Source organism: Cupressus sempervirens, chromosome 6 (genome assembly GCF_028749045.1).
Source record: "Cupressus sempervirens isolate cs-2001-9-10 chromosome 6, ASM2874904v1, whole genome shotgun sequence".
Lineage (NCBI taxonomy): Eukaryota > Viridiplantae > Streptophyta > Pinopsida > Cupressales > Cupressaceae > Cupressus > Cupressus sempervirens.
The window spans coordinates 635215499-635236023 of record NC_143123.1 but is presented as its reverse complement, the minus strand read 5'-3'; the positions used below and the strand labels follow the sequence as shown (position 1 = coordinate 635236023).

Here is a 20525-nt window from a genome sequence, read left to right as displayed (position 1 = left end):
TCCTCTCATGTATCAACATCAATTCATGACATTAATGATACTATATTTGTTGTTATGTTATCTGATAGACTACATTCAGTTGTCCCGGAGTGCCGGAGTTCAAATACGGACATCTTTCTAAGATATAATATGTTCTTTTGGTAGGCATCAAAGATTTGATGCCAGGGCACATACCAAAAGAGTATAAGTATGATGAATATCATATGATTGAATATTCTTGTTGAATCTTGCTTCAGATTATATTGAAAGATAACATCTAAGTTGATGGATCTATGTTGATATGCCATTCCAAGAATATCATATTGAGATGTTATCTTTCCATATGCTTGAGAGCATAATGTGTTGTATAACAATCCTCCCTAGCTAAGAGGGAGTGTTGAGTTTGTTGTTTCAGTCGGATTGATTCAATCATGAGATACATTGTTGATGGTAAATCATCACTTAGACAAATATTCTTATATATATATGGTTATTTATATTATTGTTTAATGATGATTAACCGTAGAGACATGTCTCTTCATGAGATATGTCTCCTCTCATATTTATAAGTCTCTAAATCTGCATTTGGAACACACAGATAACAATGACAGTTTTATTACATTTGCAGAAAATGATCTTATAAAACTCAACAAGTTGAAATGGATAAAATGAAACATGTAAAGGATAACATAAAATAGATCATATTTTCACTCCATGATATTTAGCAATGTTGTTTTTGGATTAGATTTTGCAAGAATCTGAATCACAACATACAATAGGACTTGCCTTTTAAAAATAGTAAAAGGGAAATAAATCAAACCACTTAAAGTCACCAAGTTAACTTAATTACAAAGGTAGCCCTTATCATCTAATGCATTATGGCAACCAAACTAATCTGCCTAGACTCATGTAATGATCAATAGGTTTTCTCTGAGGACAGCAAATAGACCATGTAAAGCTGCATCAGGCTGCCTCCTAACCCTTGTAAACATGTAGGTCTTGAGCCTGAATTCTCAAGCTTTTGAATTACCACCTTCTCAAACTATCAAACCACAGATCTCCAATCATTGGATGACAATCCATGTTGATCAACATCCACAATATTTCCTTCAAGTTGTCTCCTAACCTCACAAGGGTACAACTCCCAAGATCTATAGACTTTCAAACTATTGGTACAACTATATATTGAATTTCATTTACACTGGATTCCACACGTCTTAAATGTGCACAATTCTTTGAAATGCATACAAATAAAATTCTTGATAATTATTAGCATCTAGAGGGTCCTCAAACATGGTTCAGTAGCTTCATTTGGTTTCTCTTTGAGCTTTCCTTTCAGAACATCACACGCCTGAATTTTATAGCTCCAAGTTCTGTTGCTTATTGTCTTGGAATAATAGCATTTAGTCCCTTTGTCTTAATCTTATCTTCTATGGTGTGTGTATAATGCTGTCTCAGTTTGAAAATAATCTTCAATATCATGTGCAGTTGTCCACTTTTCTTCAATAGGAGAGCTGAAATTTAGATAGCTATCTAAAATAAATATGACATTGCTGAACTTTTGAGGCAATTTGTTTAACAAAATGGTTTTGACATCTGCATCATCTAATGTAGCATTGACTTCAATAAGCTGTCAAAGAAGAGGTTGCATATTGTTTGTGGCTAGAGATAATGATTTTGTTTACCTTCAAACTGACCTAGATGTCCTTAGAAGATTTTGTGATATCTATATCTTATACTTTAGAATGAGAGAGAGAGAGAGAGAGAGAGAGAGAGAGAGAGAGATTATGGCTCTGGCTTTATCATCTCTAATTTTCCATTTTGTAGGTTGTTTCTTATTCCATTTAGTAATCGACGATCCCCATTAGCGTTTTGTGCATTAGATGCATTTGGATTTCTATGTTCTAGGTGTGGAATTTGATGTTGTTTGGAATAATTATATTGTCGCTGTCGAATATGTGTTAGTTTGTTAGTATACCCGAGGGTAGGCAGTTACGGGCCATGATGGTTCACCTTGCACTCCCTAAACTCTCTTGGATGAAATGTTCGGGCATTATGATTGTCATTGTGTATGAAGTCGTACTCAGATGTAAACTTGATTAACCTTAATGAAGTGACAGTTGTCTAATATTACATTGTCCTTTATTGTCTCTATTAGATTTCTTTCTATCTATATTATGCATTAATTCACTTTACCCTTAGCGGTAAACATTTGGTATTGTTGCCGACACAACCTCGAGAAGTGATGGAGTGTTGATGGCGAAGTGAAAATCATGGGCCAGCTGTAGTGACCCAAATTTCTAACCTTTATTTATTTCCTAGTTAAACATTAAAAAATAAGAAAATTTATAGGTCCATGAGTAAGGGGTTAGCTGTTATAACAGATTAACTGATTCTCGTGAAATATCATAACTTAGAAATGGTAAAGAGAGTCATTATCTAACTGGTGCATACATGAAATAGAAGGATCATTAACTAATTGATACATTTAAATATTATTTCATATATGGAAAAGAAATAATGCAACAACATAAATAATTACAGCTCTTAACTAAATTTGGATGCACACAGAAAGTAAATAAGATACTTGTTAACCGCATTACGCTAAGAATGTAATATTGTTTAGTCTTGTGCAAGTCATGTCATTGGTGGAGAGAAGCATTGGCATAGGCCTAACCACCCAACCACAGACCTAGTGTATCTATTTCAGAATGGCCCTACCTTGCACAGGAAAATGCACAAAAACACCATCTCGTCCTACCAACTGCGCATCTTGGTGGTGTCAACCACCTAGCTGGCTAGACCCTGGAATCCCCCCTAACAACTTATTCATCCGACCGATGGGTATTCTGACCTCTAGTGATCACAACAACATCAATTGCCTCTAATGCTACCTTGGCCAAGGATTTACATGGACACTGTGTGCCTGATCACCCACTATTCAACTTGACAAACCAGACATTCTTCAATGAACCACCTTGAGTGACTAGGTTATAGTTTTCTAGACTTAGCTGTACCTTTCTTCTTTATATTATTACTGATATTATTGTCATTTTTTCAATCCATGGTTCCATGATTTACACCTTCATCTCAGCCCTACTTGTCCATCCTTGATGATCATTGGTGTACTTATCCAACATTCATGGTATTTACAGATTTCTATTTTGCAGAACAAGTCTTCCGACTCCTTAAGGGGGTTTTTACATGTGAGTATGAGATTATTCAACGGTTCATAACATGAGTAAAGTGTTAGATGATACACTATTGGGAGGTTAGCCACTCAGTCTTAGAGACATATAGGTACTTTATTGTCTCTGTATTTACAACTATCCCAACTGATAAATGCGTAAGGTTTCATTGAAACATGGGCATGATATATATTAAAACAAGCTTTGGCATCCATAGGGCCATTCGGATTTTCATAACAGAATTGGTTATGCAAATCATGTCATACCATATCAAATCTTTCATGTTAATTTGCAGGTAAAGTTCAATAAAATGGACAAAACATAATATTAACAATGAGTGATCATGAGCATGCGGGTATTCAACGTAATGAATATGAGACGTAGTAAATGTGATGCAAATGCTCCAACCACATGCTTCTATAATGAAGGTTGCTTGGAAATGCTATGCCAATAAGAAGCTCTTTGAACACTTGATGATCCTCAGTTGCTGCTCCAAGGGCGATATTGTACTAGCAAGAACAGTATAGCAAAATAAGAGAGTGGAAATGTAAGTATGCTCTTTCAAAAGTAACCTTTAATGGTTGTGATCAGATATCTTATAGAATGAAGCTCAATTACATAGGAATATGAGCCTGATCAAGATAAGTTATGTGCATGGAGAAAATGCAAGGTGGCGAGCAAGAGTTACAATCTTGAATAAAAATGCAAGGCCAAAATTAATGAGAAAAAGCTAATGTGGCCGATGGGTTCTAAGCATTAATTTAATTTGTCATAAGACAAAAATAATAAAATGTTCCCCATGATTTACTATAATGATACTTATATTATTTACATATATTTGTATGCGTCATCTACACATACGTATATACACATTATATTTCAAATACGTGTATTACTTTGTATACATTATTTTATATATATATATTCTCAATATGTGTGTACATACATATATATGTAGGTAACATGTACAAATGTACGTAAATACCATTGTAACATGCTAAAATTTCTACTCCTTTAATTGTTTTAAATAACAAATAACATTTCTTTTTTGAAAAACATAGGAAAGATGTTATAACGACTATCATATCTTTTACATATGAATTACAATTTCACCCCCAATTTAGATATTCAAGTGATAGGAGCAACATATTTAATTGATTCTTTATCCAATGAAAGAGAAACTAACTTAATTGTATTAACCATCTTAACATTACATAGATTAGAAAGCGGTAGTATAAAAGCAAAATACTCGAAAAATAGTTATCTTGTATGTAGATCTTATGCTTGAGTTGTTCAAGCCTTGGCATTCGGAAGAGAAGAGAAGCACTGCCAAGGGCTTAACCTCCCAACCACGGACCCCTAAGTATCAACACACAATCTCTACTGAGAAAAGCCCTCCCTACCCTGGGACAAGGCTTAGGATACCACTGTACAACCACTGAGCATCTTGGTGTTAGAATGCCGGCTAGACAACTAGCTAGGCTCTGGATATCTTCCATGCACCTATCTGCCAACTGCTAGAAACCCTAACCTCAAGTGATCACATCAAGAAGCATGCCACTAACCTACCTTGGCCAAGGATTTGTGTGGGCACTATGTAAGAACAAGACCTATGCAATGGACTACCATGAGTTGATTTAGTTTAAAGCAGTTTTATTACTTGCTTATTTGTTACTGATTTTTCTTTCTCTTATCATGGAGGGATAATCCTGTGGTTCAATGATTATCAATACACATCCTTTATTTCGGCCATGTTGGTCTTCTTTGATGAACTTCTAGGGGTGATTGTCTTTACGTTATATAATCACAGCCAATGCATTTTGCCGGACGTGGGCCTATGGCTTTACAAATGATTTATGATACTTGTAATTTATTTCCTGACTTTTCATAAGAGTGCTGTCTTTCATCTTAGAGTGTAAAAAGAAGATACCTTTGAATAGGCTTGCACTACTGGATCTTACTACAAGTTAAATACTAATTCTGAAAAGAAGTTGTTAATACAGATTGCGACAATTTGCTCAATTTGGAGCATATTCACAAATTTTATACAAATGCAAACAAATAGATCATTTTAGATCAAGGCTCTATCAATGCTAACATTGCCTTCTTATTTCCAGGCTAATATCTATGAGCCTCCTATATAAATTTTAAAGAGCATGAATAACCTAAAATTTTTCATGACTTGATTCTGATGTCACTCCTTTGAATGCTTAGTCGGTCTTAAAGCAATGCCAGTGAAAGCAAGATAGTCTCTAATGCATCTCATCACACTTTTGTGCTTGTTTTCCAACAGATAGTCCACCGCCATATGGCAAAATATGTGCATGATGATTCTTGGTGGATTGGTTATATCACGGTGATGCTCGATTCAATATTTAAGGCGAATTAATAATCCAAGGAAAATGGAAAAAGTAGTTGTGTGTGATTGTGAGCAATTATGAAGGATTCAGAGGCAAATGGAGATTGTATAAAACAATATTAGAATGTAATGCAAACGGTATGAAGTTGTGATAACTCTGTCGTGAGGATTTTTTAGTTTTGAATGCTAGTCCATACGAACCATCGCACAAAATAGTTCTTTGCCTTACTCGGCTACATGCCCGGTTTCGAGCAAGATAGTATGAATGTGGCAAGGAGTTACAACCAAAAGCCATATGCACACATGTGGCAATATTATTAAAATCACCACCGAACAATATAAGGCCTGATGAATAATATAGAAAGGCCTGATGAATAATATAGAAATATGGCCGCTCATGATAAAATAATAAAACTATTGCCAAGGAAAAATAATAACTCATATCAATGTCTTAATATAAAGGTACTGCTCTATATAAGCATGATATTCCAACAACGTATCAAGTGTATATGTTATTTATTAAGTGGGCGTATGTGTACATCTCATTTGAATTTACACTTACATACATATATGTGTACATACATAAATGAGCATGTGTAGTTACTATGGTATTGTTATATTAAGACATGACAAATATCACAAGAAGCTTTGAGATCAATCCAATTAATAAGATAACTCATTAGTTCTTAATTTTTAATGTAATGCTTAGTGATCTTTTCTTAATAATACATATTTATTGACCGGTTAGCTCATGGTAATCCATAGTATATGCTTGCTTGCCTAACCGTTTACCCCTTAGCCTTGGTGGTTAGAATTCATATCTATCAGCCTATAGGCGAATTGGTGTCCCTTACCCAATTCCCTCTCTAGCAGTGCTTTCCCCCTTCGTCATGCTCCCGCAAAAAGAAAATTACCACAGTAATAACATATTCATTATAGAATCAAGGTCATTATAAAAGTAATCATTTTTATAAAATATCATATTGATTAAGTACCATTTCACTTTATGAATTTATAACAAATAATCAAATTTTCCATTTCACATTAAACCATAATATTTTAACTAATTTACCAGTCAATCGACTTCACATAAAATCTCAATGGCTATAAGAACGTTTTAAATAAAGCAAAGTTTGGGATGTAACAACCATGACTACCATTATGGTAAATCATGCCTGGCGTTACATGAAGAACTGTAGATCATCCAAATTCTCAAATTAAGGTAGCAATTAATTTTTACTCTGCTTACCGTTCAAGTGAATATATATCATACATCTATTTTTTATTAGATGACCTAGTTAGCTCAAGGTGGACACTTATATATATCTAGTTCTGGTGGTTTAGATTCATACATGTTAGCCTTGGTTGCAGGTTGGTGCTCTCGTACCCTATCACCTCTCTGCTAATGCTTTCCGCATCGCCACGCTTCCTGCAAGAAGAATTAGCATGTTGAAAGCTTACTTCCATAATGTTCAACTGAAATTAGTAATCATAACTAATAATCAAATTAATCGTAATAGCAGGTAATTTTACCAACATCTTCCTCTTCACATGAAACATAATGAATATGAACTTCAAAATTGAGCAATTGATTTAACCAACCACTTCAAATATCAACGGTTACATAGAATTTCCAAATTCAACAAAATAGGGGCTGTAACATTAGCCGATAAACTATGGTGAATGTAGCCGCCAAGAGCACGAGGAGGAAAACCAATAACACTTTGAAGGTGAATGGGCGTTGGCATCAGACTTTGCCATGTTACTATAGGCGTCCATTGAAAATCATGTTAGGAGGGAAGTCGTATGATAAGAGGTGCCAGAGAGTGCCCTCGAAGTGAGTCCTACGGTGGACTGGATAATGTGCCATCTCCCTAGACTGTTGGCACAAACCTTCCTTGCCCTCCAGAACTGAAGGCAACTTCTTTGAGGCTATCATAGCTGAAGGGAAGAGGAGGAACGAGATGAAACCTGTTGGAAGCAAAAGAAGAACTAAACTTTCTGAAGGGAAATAGAAATAAAAGAGAACATGGGAGTGTTATGATTATGTGTGTTAGTGACATGTATTGTATACACATAATGAATTAATAAAGTTCTTATTTATATCATGTGTTGTTTCATTTTTCATGCACAGATTAAGAATTCATGCCAAACTTGTGTGGTAAAGATAAAAGTAGAAAATAACATATAATCAAGGGTGAGGCTATTTAGAAGGCTTTATTGTTTCAATAATAGGCAGAATGAAGGTGATGGTTGAAGAAACTGGCTAAGGGACTACCATAAGGGGTGGTAGAGGAAAACCAAATTGGGATCATGGAAGGGGAGGAGTTCGGTAGAGAACAATGCGAGTGTTCAGTTTAGAGGAACACATGGGGAGTTTGGCGAAGAGGAACACCATCATGAGTTTAATGGGGAGGATTGGATTGAAAAAACTAGAAGTTGGTTCATAAACTTAACTCACCCCACACATGGAGGTGAGGGAAGCCGAATAAACAAGGGAGAAGAGGCTGAGGGTAGAGGTGTAAGGAATACTAGTGCAACCATGAGTGTCGGAGGGACACATGGGCATGGAAATCAAAGCAATCTATCCAACTAAAATACTTATAGTTCAAGGATACCAAGCTCAAGGACACCAACATTGGCGGTAATCAAAACCATTATAATGTAACAAAAGAAAAATTACCTAAGTTATAGGCAATGGGAAAGAGGACTCCAAATGACTGTAAACATGTGAAACCATCTGGTTTGCCAATTGGGTAAAGGATTAGGATGAATGGATGAAGCAATTTCCAACAACATTAAGTAGAGGGATTGTGGACTGGTGCTCTGATGTTGATCAAACACAAATTTCTACATGGGTAAAATGGGTAAATCTCGAAAAGAAATTCCTAACTGAATTTTGATTACTTTGGGATGTAATGAGATTGTAGCTGAAATTTACAACACAAAGTTCACAAAGGATGAAATCGTCCGAGCTTACAATTGATGGGTAAAGGAGTTGGTAGGAAAGATAGAGAGCCAACCAACAGATGACTTGAAAAAGGGTTGGTTTATTGAAGGGTGGAAGCCGTTCATCAAGAAGAAGATGAAGATTGTGCCCTCTACATCGTACATTGATGCATACAACAGGGTGGTGGACCTGGAAAGTGAGTAAAATGATGAAGAGCACATCGCTCGATGATGATGATTCTTTGGGTCAGAGCAGAGACAAAGCATCTAGGAAGAAAATACAAGCCCTCTAGAAGGACATGCTATGGATGATGAGAGAGTTCAAAACAATGAAGGGTAACACTAGTTGGAACAAGGATGGTGAATTACGGTGTACAAAATGTAAGGCAGAGGGCCTCATTAAGGGCACACTCTTGAAGAAAATGTTCTGCGACATTTGCTAGATGATGGGAATTTTGCAAAGGAATGCCCATATAATATGAAGACGCGGAGCCAACAAGTCTTGTTGACACATGAACTCTCCAACTCAATAACAACGACGAACACACAACCGACTAACACTACGATATCATCTGACGACTATTACAACAATTGATGGGGTGGAAGGAAAAACAATAATAATGGTTAGAGCCACATTCAGTGTGATGCAAAAGGACAACTGATGATACAATGTCGCGTATGTAGCCAACAGTGACATTTTGCAGAGACTATCCGAGGGAAGAAACACAATTTCTTTGTAGATGGTGTGGTCTACGGGATGGTCTATGGGACCATGAGGATGCAAATTACTCGGTGTAAATTTGTTGAACATTGAAAAGGAAGGTATTGAGGAAGGGGTGTTGGGAGTCATCCACGAGCAAACAAAGGCCACATATCCAAACCCCCCTTATGGAGAAGTAAAGGGTATGGGAAGCGAAGGTGGATATTGAGAAGGAAATGATGGCCAAGAGGAAGGGGACACATGAAATGGCAAGGACTCCATAGAGAAGTCAAGTAGAGAAAAATATACTAAGGGAAATGATGCAGATATAGATTTTGGCGAAAACTAAAGACCACCTTGAAATTGTGCCACAATTACAAACAACTCTATTGAACATGGTACCAACTCCAAAAGTGCCAAATTGTACGAGCTGTATGAAAGACACTATTAGGCCTTCAGGAGAACCGATGTCGTTAGTGGTTAATATGGGTAGACATCAAGTGATGGTTGAGATGGGTATCCTCAACACCATTCCAACAAATACCATCATTGATGTAGGGTTGGGTGTGAATGTACTACTTGAGGAGACATGGAAGAATTTGGGGCAACATACATTGTGGCTGCTAACTTTTCATCTTGTGGGCACAAACTAACATGGCATCAAGCCTATTGGGACACTAATGGCGCAAAGAGTGATGATTGGCAGTGAACAATTCGTTTTAGATTTTCTAGTAATCCCACTTAAGAGCAAGGAGTATGACATCATTCTGGGAAGGCGTCGGTTGGTGTAAGTGAAGGTGAATCAGGTGTGGAAAAGTAACACCCTGTCGATGGAGAGGCGTGGCAGGAGATTCACAATTGACTTAAAGACACATGGTGAGCGAGGACTTGGCATCTTCATTTGATCAAAATTCAAAGAAGAAATGGATGAGGGGAAGAAACACATGGGGCCCAATGAGGAAGGCGATCTGGAGCTGGAAGGATGCTTTGAAGATGACCTAGACTCAATGAACAAACTCTTCTATTGGCAGATGGAGGACTATGAACTATTCTAGCCTCTAACATGCTCCAAGTAGAGGAAGGGGAAGAAAAGGACTTATTCCTACCCAAGTACGAAGAGTAGGAGGGGAGGCTCAGGTAAGTAAAACTCTAGCACACTAGTTTGAGAAAGAGAAACGAATCAAATATGAGGAACCCTCATTGAAAATTATGAACCTAGGAGATGAGACTAGTCCTAGAAACATGTTAATGGGCGATGATTAGAACCCTGATTTGAAGGCGACGACATTCAAAATTTTCTCGGAGTATAAGGATGTTTTTGCCTGGATATATACGGATTTGAAAGGTGTGCCATCACAATTATGTGTCTAGTGTATTCTGTTAGTATGAGCAGTGCCTTTATGGAAGCCACTGTGTAGAATGAATAGGGATTACGTTGCATGAGTTAATGAAGAAATAGAACACATGTTGGACGCAGGCATCATCTGTCGAGTGCAAACACGAAATTGGGTGTCCCCCATTGTTATTTCCTTGAAGAAAGAAGCGAATTAGATCAGAATATGTGTGGACTTTGGACGCCTGAACGTGGTCAACATAAAAAACCCATTCTTGACCTTTTACAGACAACATTCTAGAGGAGTTAGCAAGGCATGAAATCTACTCCTTTATAGATGGATTTTTTGGGTACACCTAGATATCCATTGTGGAGGACAAACTGAAGACAAACTTTGTTGTGGAGGATGGGGTGTGCACAAATAATCGAATGCCCTTCAAACTCTGCAATGCCCCAACAACATTTTAGAGGATAATTTAGCACATCTCTGATAAAATGTCCATTGGGAATTTTAAAGCTGTCTTGGATGATTGGTCCATCTACAGTGCGAAGGACACACATTTGGTAGCCTTTTGAGAGTGTATGGAGAGGTGCACATCGACAAGACTTAGACTCAACCCCAAGAATTGTAGATCTGTGTTGGTACAATGAAAGCTGATTGTGCACATTGTGTGTAAAGCTAGACTGAAGACAAACCTTGACAAAGTGGGGGTGATCGTGGGATTGGAACCACCCATAGATGTCACTGGAGTTAGCAATTCTTCGTACACATTGGATATTACAGAAGGTTCATCAAATGTTTTTCTTTAAGTGTCCTATCTGTTGGATAAGTTGACTTGGAAGGTAGAGCCCTACTCTTGGGGAGCAAAGTAGGTGTAAGCATTTCAAGAATTGAAGACAAGGTTGGTAGGTGCACCCATTTTGGCATGCTGAAATTGGGATAAAGAGATTCATGTGCACAACAATGCATTTAATTGTGCAATTGGAGTTATACTAGTACAGGCAGGTGAGTATGGGTTGGACCACTTGATATACTTTGCAAATAGGTTATTGTCGAAGGCAGAGAAAAATTAAAGTATGACAAAAAGGGAGGCCTTAGGGATGTACATTGTGCAAATTTTTTAACAGTACTTGTTGGCTACTTCGTTTACATTTTATGTAGATTACTAGGCATTGACGGACCTGTTAGAAAGTGAAGTCCACCCACACAACTGAGCAGGGGGGTGAATCAGTTGTGAGAAAATCAAACTTCGATTCTACTTATTAAATCCAACTTCAATAACCAAAACAATGAGCTATGCAAAGAGATAAAACATGCACGACGACACAATGATTTGTTAACTAGGGAAACCCTTGGTCAGAGGTGGGGATGCAACCCACAAGATGATGTACAAGTACAAATATTTCTTGTGAAAGGATGTGATCTTATTAGGAGTCAATTATAATACAATCAATATATTAGTACCTATTAGGAGACTTTGTAACCCTTTAGAAGGTTCTAGGCCCTTTAGGAGCTTGAATGAAGACAACTGAACTCACTATTCAAATTGCTTCAACAAGTGTATACAACGAATCTTTAGGATAACAATCCACAGAGTAAATTGACCAAAACTACAACTCAATTGCTAATATAGTTCCTTTGAAGCTCAATACCTTTTACCAAACCAACATTTGCTCTGCTCAACTCAATGAAACAACTTTCCTTTATACCCTATCCTAATAACTAATTATGTCAACCTGTAAGGGCTTGGCAATTTACAATTATTACATAGGACCTCATTAAGGGATACTCACCTTCTTAAGCATCATTACAATTAGTACAATAGTGTTCCTACACATTACAATACATTTAACACTTTATTTAGTAAGGATCAACATGTTACACTAGCCCAATTGAGCCAATAAAACATATCGCACATTTTCCATCCACGACCTTCTCAAAATGATCGCCAAGATATGCTAACACAAATTTAGCCTCACGAACATGTCTTCAACGTTGATCCAAGCTTGTTCGCTTAAATTTCGTCTCACTCATAAGATACAAACTAAAATACCTGCAACCTATTTCATGCATAGTGGCCTACTACCAATCTTTACAAAATGATTTGTAACTTTTGCAACATTGAATCAAAACATACGCGAACACGGATGTAGTATTTGAACACATTCCATAACATGATTCTGAGTTCTCATGGCTTAACCTGTTATATCCCATCGTCCTTGACTAATTCAACCTTTGCGATGTACAAAATCCCTATCTAACATGAACACAAGCATGTATATGCTGACTTCAATGACATGCCTATCATCAACGCAACACATAAATGACATATCCAAGTCCAACCACCTCTATAATCCTAACAATACTTACTGAAAAAGCTGATTATTCAAGGAAGAGTAGTAGATGGTTGCTCCTATTGCAAGAATTCACATTCACGATCATAGTATGGCTAGATAAAAAGCCATGTGACTATAGATCAACTTTCCCCAATTAAATTTGGAGAACCACCAAATGGAATGAATGACAACTTTCTTGATGCCCATCTTTTTTGGATTGCAGTCTTGCCAGCTTGTTACACAAGCATTGGGGAACATCCATAGTTACACCACCCTGGGAGATGGAGGGACAAGTTTTCGGGACAGGGGACGGGGGGGTTGTATATATTATACATATAGTACTTAAAATGCTAGTAATGAAAAGATTTATTGCAATATAAGATATAAAGATGTAAAAGAGTAAATACTTGAACATTGCATTGAATTGGAACATCAAACATTGAATGTCAATAGTCAAATCAACAAATAGCTAACACTAGGATGTCCCCCCATCCTTGGTGGAAGTGGTGGAATCTGGCTGCACTGCTGGGGATAGGGGAACAGAGTCCCCAAGTCCTCAGTGCATGGGGCAAAAGGGGGGTAACACGCTCTCGTGTTACTATGGGAATATCTCTCTACAACCCAGTTCCTAAGAAAGATGCCACGAGGTGGAAGATGGAAGCTCGTCCTAAGAACTTTCCAGCTAATCAATGGGTTACTCTACAAAATTGGACCAAATCAAGTGCTCCGACAATGTGTAATGGAGGAGGTTCAAAGTATCTTTAGGGAGGTTCATGAGGGTTCAGCTCAAGGGCACATGTGATCAGTCTCTAGACACAACTGCACAAAAGGGCTTGCTTGCAGGCACATGGTGGCTTACATTGTACAACAATGCCAAAGAATGGGTTGTCAGGTTCGACACTCGCCTGAGGGCTAGGAGACCGTTGAAAAGAGACTTTATGCCTCTAAACCCTTCTCATGGACAAGAATTATTTGAGCAGTGGGGACTAGATTTTGTTGGGACATTGAAGGTTAGTAGAGCATGAAGGTGTAGATATATTGTTTTGGTGACAAAATACCTGACCAAGTGGGTCAAAACACAGGCCATACCCGACAACTCAGCCTTGAGCACAACAAGGCTTATTTATGAGCAAATAATCTTGAGGTGTGACATCCCAATCTAGATGACCAACAATCGAGCGGGGCATTTCATGAACCATGTTATTAAGTTGCACACTACGAAGTTCAATGTTTGTCACTTAATCTCTAGTCTCTACTATCCTAGAGCAAATGGATAGGAAGAGACTACTAATAAAATATCGGTGTCCGTAATTTATAAGTCATTTAAGTCTAAGGGGAGGACTAAGAAGAGAGACTACTATCGATATTGTGGGCCTATGAGACAACAGATAAAGCAACTAATGTATGGGCGCGAGGTTATCGTACTAGTAGAATTCATTGTGTAGAGCTTGTGGATAGCAATGGAGAACAAATTGGGAGTCATAAGGGAGAGGTTGTATACCCTCAACAAGTTGGATGAGCATTAGATGATGGTGCAGTGAGCTACATATGTAGCTGAACAATAGAGGAGAGCTTGGCATGATAAACATCTAAGGCAAATGTGCTTTACTCCCAAATAACTATGAAGTTTTAGAGATTGAGGCCATTGAACTATGAACATTGGATGGAGGAGAGTTTCCTAATGTCGTGAATGCGTCAAAGCTGAAAGCATAATTTGAACATCAAAGGCAAGGAGGGTGACTTGCCCGACTAAGTAGATTAGGAATACAAATAAAAAAGAAGAAAAAAAGAAAGAAACTCCACCGTACAATCCAAATTGTATGGTGAGGCGTATGGTTGGTCGTGTACAGTGAGACCAAAATTGCTGTACAATGTGCTTTGTATGGAGACCGCCGACCATTAGAAAAGAGCCATATGGACAAGTGACCACTGAGGGTGATGAAAACCACCACCGTACGATGACAAATAAACATCGACAGCTATGCAAACAGCCATAGTGTGTATGGTGGACCCCATCGCATTATAAAGACTGTCAAGAAAGAGAAAATAAAAGCCGTCAGAGAAGCAAAAAGCTATTGAGACAAGAGAGAAATAACATGTCCGAAAGAAAACACCGTACAACAAGGTTAACTTTGTGGGAAAAATAAATGTCACCTACCATTGCCAAAATACACCATGCAATGGGATGTTTGCCGGATAGAGATAAAAGACTGACGCTGTACGATGATGAGGCAAGCATCAAAGTAAAAAAAAGAGTAGCATGCGAAGGAAAAGTGACCTTGCTATTGTACGATGCTCTTATACCAACAGACAAATTCATTGCGGGCAATGATGACAAAATGACAAAGGGGAAAAAAGGAAGCACAACTGCAAAGACGAAGTATTTTTTGAATATTGCACATGCACAATGGACAACGCTCATAGTAGAGAATATCAAAACAAGGAAAGACATTGTACGGGCACACTGAGGAACAACATGAAAGGGTTATGTGACATTATGACATCATGAGGGACAGAAAATAAGAACTCCGCACAAGCCACCAGTCACGGAGGAAAGGTGTGCCCTGTGGCGAGGGAGGAAGAGGAAAATAAAGGGGGCCATCAAGGCATTGGGAAATGGATAAGACACCAAGGAAGAAGTGCCCAAGAGTAGATAGTTACCTGGCATAGAGGTGTATGGAAAACCCTAGCACTTGACTAGAAGCCTTTATCTCCTTCCTCAAGTTTAATTCTCAGAAACAGACATGAACTTTAAAAAAAAGGGTTTACGTATTTATTCTAAGTTTGACAACTACTTCATATCGGGATCAGCAACCAAGCTATCTTGCTGAGTTGGCAGAGGTGGGGGAGTGAATTTCAAGCTCTCAAAAAGATTTTGAGAAGTCAAAGATGGATACATCCCTTGTAAGTTCTGTTATTATAGCCATTAAGAAGGATTTTCAAGCAATAAGAAAATATTGTGAAGTATGATGTTTCTCTCAGGGCTGCAAGGTCCACATAGTAGCTTGCATGCAATTCCAGGAGGAATGCATTGTTGATCACTCTTTACAACCAACATCTCCATTGAAACAAGATTGAAGTCCTGGAAAAAAACTTCCACCTCCATGGCCCCATAAGTAGGGTTGCTGAATGAAAACATGATTTTGGTGAGGAGTTTCAGGATTTAAAAGGTATGCTGCTGAAGCTTAGAGCTTAAACAATGCAACTATACAAGTTGATGACGGATTGGTTCTGATATACAGCTTACAGGCTAGATGAAATGGTCCTCTTTGGCAACACCAGGAAGAGTCTAACATTGAAGGTTGAGATGGAGACAGGAAGGATAAGGTTTTAAAAAGTTAAACTGTATACCTCTGCACCAAAAACAAAAAAAAGTGAAACATGATTCTTTTTCAGATTCACGAAAACACAGCAGAATTTTCTCAAAATTTTTATTCTTTTCGATTACAAAGTATACAGATCATGAAGATCAAATGCTGAAAATTTCAAAAAATTTCATTGTGTTTTCGTTTTTTTGAAATTTACTCAATGGTGCAATTTGTAGGGAGGATAACCGGGTCCTTTTTGATTTGGTGTAAAATATATACAGTGTACTTATGTATTTTCTTTTTTGGTCAGAGATCTTTATACAATACATTGTGATGATGGTAACATGTTAAGGACTTCTTTCCAATCCAACAGACTTTTATATGCCCTTCTTTTTGATTTGGCGTAAAATATATACAGTGTACTTAAGTATTTTCTTTTTTGGTCAGAGATCTTTATACAATACATTGTGATGATGGTAACATGATTAAGGGCTTCTTTCCAATCCAATAGACTTTTATATGCCCTCAATGTCATACGCCTTAAAAGTTTCACAGGCCTTAATTCTGTGCGTGTAATATCACATGGCCCTAACAGCAGTGTCTGCAGAAAACTTTTTAACCCATCATTTTCTGATACAGCACAATAACATGAAGGCATCTTATCAAAAGCTGCTAAGCAGAATTGGGAGTCATTTATGTAGTGCTCCTCATCTCTGCTCCCCCGGAACAGTTCGTCCCATGCATGCTGTTCTTCCCTGCTTCAATGGTTTACATGCCAGAAGATATAGATGATTCCATTGTGATTGGTCATGATGCATTGTCTACTTCTCATGATGTGAAGGTGGCTACATTTGGTTCTAGTTGGTTTGATGTTGCAATTCAAAGCCCCACTATCCCCAGATAGGAGATGTTAATTTCTACAAAGCTATACATGTAGGTAAGCTTGGCTTTCCTGTGGGGTCTTCCTCTTCTTCCAGAGATACTTCACTCCACTATTTCGACTAATTGGCATGTTTCATTGCTGAGCTATTTCTATTGAAATAAGCTTTACTTCTTTGTTGGGTTCTCCCCTCTTGTGTTCCTTCTTTGTGGGTAAGCTTTGCTTCATCTTCATACCCAGTGGCTTGGGATTCCTTTGGTGGGCCAACCTCTCCTTTTGCTTGCTATAATAATTATGGTTGGAGTCTTATCCGAGAATATCTTAACAGGGTTGGGAACTATCAAAAGAAAAAGAAATGCTGCTTCATTTAAAATGGTCAGAATGAAAGTAACAAACTGTAATTCCTGACTCAAATATTCAAAAGTAGAAATTGATCCAGGCAAAATTCAACTTTTAAATGCTATATATATATATATATATATATATATATATATAAAATCCTCTAGATTTTTAGTCAGTCTTAATGCCCATCATCTGGATAACACGGTAAAGTGTTTTCTCTCGGCCTTGTATTCCTATGGTACAGACATTGCCAAAGAAATTGATCCAGGTACAATTCAAGTTTTGGAATATATATATATATATATATATATATGCATGCTCCTAGATTTGCAATCAGACTTACGTGAGTTATATTGATCACACGGCAAAGTTTATGATCTCTTATGCACATCCACGCTAACACAGGCACACCCATTTGCCCACTTGTAAATGGCATTCACATGCTCTCACTTGCATGCCCACGTGTACAGATGTACAGCTTACACTTGTTTGCACGGCACTTCATTGTGTTGAATTAATTAAATAATTTTCTAGATGCAGTATTTCATGCATTTTCTAAATCTCTAATATTCTGCGTTTCATTTGTTTGCAGGACCAATTCATGGATGACTTAATGTGGATGGACTACAACGCTCGATATAATTCCAAGACAGTAAGACACTTTTTTGGAACGGAACTACCAGAACTAAAGGAAATGCAGCGTAAGCAGAAGAGGTTGGCTGCTGCGAAAGAGAGGGAAAGAGAGAGGGAATTCTATAGGTTGGTGAAGATGCAGGAGGAGGAAGAGACAAAAAAATGACAGTCAAATAATGTGGATCATAATATTATTTTCATAAAAAGGCTGGCAGGAAAATAATCTTATGTACTGTATTGATTGTGGAAGGTAAATTGGACTTCACATCCTTGGAAAGAAAACTGCAGAGAGTTGCTGCATACTTATTTATTGCATTTAAAAATTCAATCTTTTTGGTCATTTGTGATATTACACAGCATTTCTTCTGATTCGATATTTTACATCTTTTGAGTTACAACATACAAAATATTTTGTTTGTAAGTTCTATTTTTTAGCCCATTTTAATATTTCTTTTATTAAATTTGAAAGACATTGACAGAATAGAAGCCTTATTCATATTCTTCTTTGGAAAACGCCTCTTTCTGCAGCCTCGTAGAATCTTGAACTTGGCTGTGTATTTATGATGAGCTATACAGTTCCTTGAATGCAAAACTGTACAGCAGTTACCTAGCAATCCTATGAAAGATATACAGTATACTCACGAACCCCACTATCTCCCCATAGTCTTTGGTCGCTTTTCCTCCCTTCCCTTCTATTATAGCTTGTTCTAAACGATGGGCCATAACTGTTGAGCATTTTGGTGTCCTGAAATAAGTAATTGTTTATCATTCCAGATTATGCTTAAAATAAAATAAAATGAGTCAATCTTAATAAGGCACTACATGCAGCATTAAATATAGTGCAAGTCCATGAGCTTAACATTCTATTGATACTCACCCATTGTGACTTTTCTTGCATTGTGATTATTATCTAATCAAATTTCAACGACTCCTTCAAAAACTAATTGTAGTGAAAAAAAAACAAAAAGCAACTTGATTGTTATGAAAAAACTATGAACTGTGTTTTGTCAAGTGGTTATATTGTCAATGTAACCATTGATTAACACTTTTGAAATAGGGGACAGACCCCTCTTTTTTATTATATTTAATAGAAAATATTATTACCTTGTCGTTATTGCTAGTGTTAACTGTCAAAATATATTGTTGCCTTGGGTTATAAAACCATTATTGCCTTGGGGTAATTGCTCGTGCTTGTTCAGAAGTATTAATATTATTTGTCTTGCATAAAATAACACACCCTGATTGTTTTGAATAAAGTATGTTTTGTAGCCACCTATATCTCATGGTTATTGGTAAAACACCATTGACAAAAAATATTGCCCTATGTTTAATGCTAGCATAATTGTAGGTGTTATTATTGCCAGTTGTTCAATATCTTTTCCTTGTGATTATAGCTAATGTAATTATTCAAAAATAGTATTAGTATGCTCCTTATATATGCATGGTGGTTGTATAAGATAATAAGTTCTAATGTGTGAGCTTTTTTAATAGTTTATTTTTGCATGAAGTTTATGCAATGTGACTAAACAAATAAGCTGTGAGGTTTTGTATCCATAAAACAAAAAAAATATTTTTTATATTTAAAACAACAAAATTAGGGTGCTATCCCTTGAATATAACAACCCAACAATAGCACTCTAACAACACACTAACTATTCATAAAAAACAAACTTCAAAAAAACAAAAAAACCACCATCAAATGAACTTCAAAAAAAAAAAAAAATGACTAGAGTATTTGGCAATAATGTCTACTACAAACACTAAAATCATCTAGATACTGATCAAAATAGTAATTCAAATTTTTAAAAAGGATGACTCAAGGCCATGCCATAAAACATGGAAACATTTAGCGCAAGAGACAACAATCCTTGTATCAAAGGCATAGTTTATAACAAGACCACATGAGCCACAAACAACATCAAAAAATGATGGACCAAGTCTCTTAAGTTTCCTTTTGCTTGCATGGTTTGTTGAGCGTTTGCATCACTCAATCCTTAGTGAGGAATATAGCTCCTTGTAGTTGCCTTCCTTGTTGTCATCTCTGTCAAGTGTGTTTTTTTGCAACAAGCATAAAGTAGTTGAGCTATAATAATTTTTTATGTAAAGTGGAAGACATCTTGTGACTTCTTGTTCATTTCTGCAATTCTTTTCTTGATTATATTTTGCTTTACAATGTTTATTCACACTCATTGCACATTACACCTAGAGGGCGAGTGTCCTTATCAATCACAAGTAGTTTGATGTTTTGCTCGAGCACCATGTTTTAGGTGAAGTCCAAGTATATCATTCCAAGGCTTTTAAAGACACCAAATGAGCTACTAGCTGCTCAAAACAAAACTTCCTCTCAAGCTCTCTATTTCCTCTTTTTCATCATTTTGAGTCTACCTCCACTTCTAACTTAAGAGTCTACTTTCAAAAATCTCCCCCTTTTCATAGGCCACATGACAAGTCTTATTGACCAACGAGGGGTATTGGTGAACTTTGTTGCATCAATGTCAGTGTTAATCTCTTATTTGG

General features: G+C 37.0%; 1 protein-coding gene across 1 annotated transcript in view; it reads left to right on the top strand.

The window, feature by feature from the left end:
• The window catches only part of LOC149553829 (histone-lysine N-methyltransferase ATXR3-like protein), a 104150-nt gene extending 85802 nt beyond the window's left edge, over window positions 1–18348 (top strand). The window contains exon 5 of the mRNA XM_089789179.1: window positions 17968–18348. Within this exon, the coding sequence (XP_089645305.1) occupies window positions 17968–18174 (207 nt within the window). The 3' untranslated portion in view covers window positions 18175–18348. The remainder of the gene's footprint in view (window positions 1–17967) is intronic.
• The last annotated feature ends 2177 nt before the right edge of the window (window positions 18349–20525 follow it).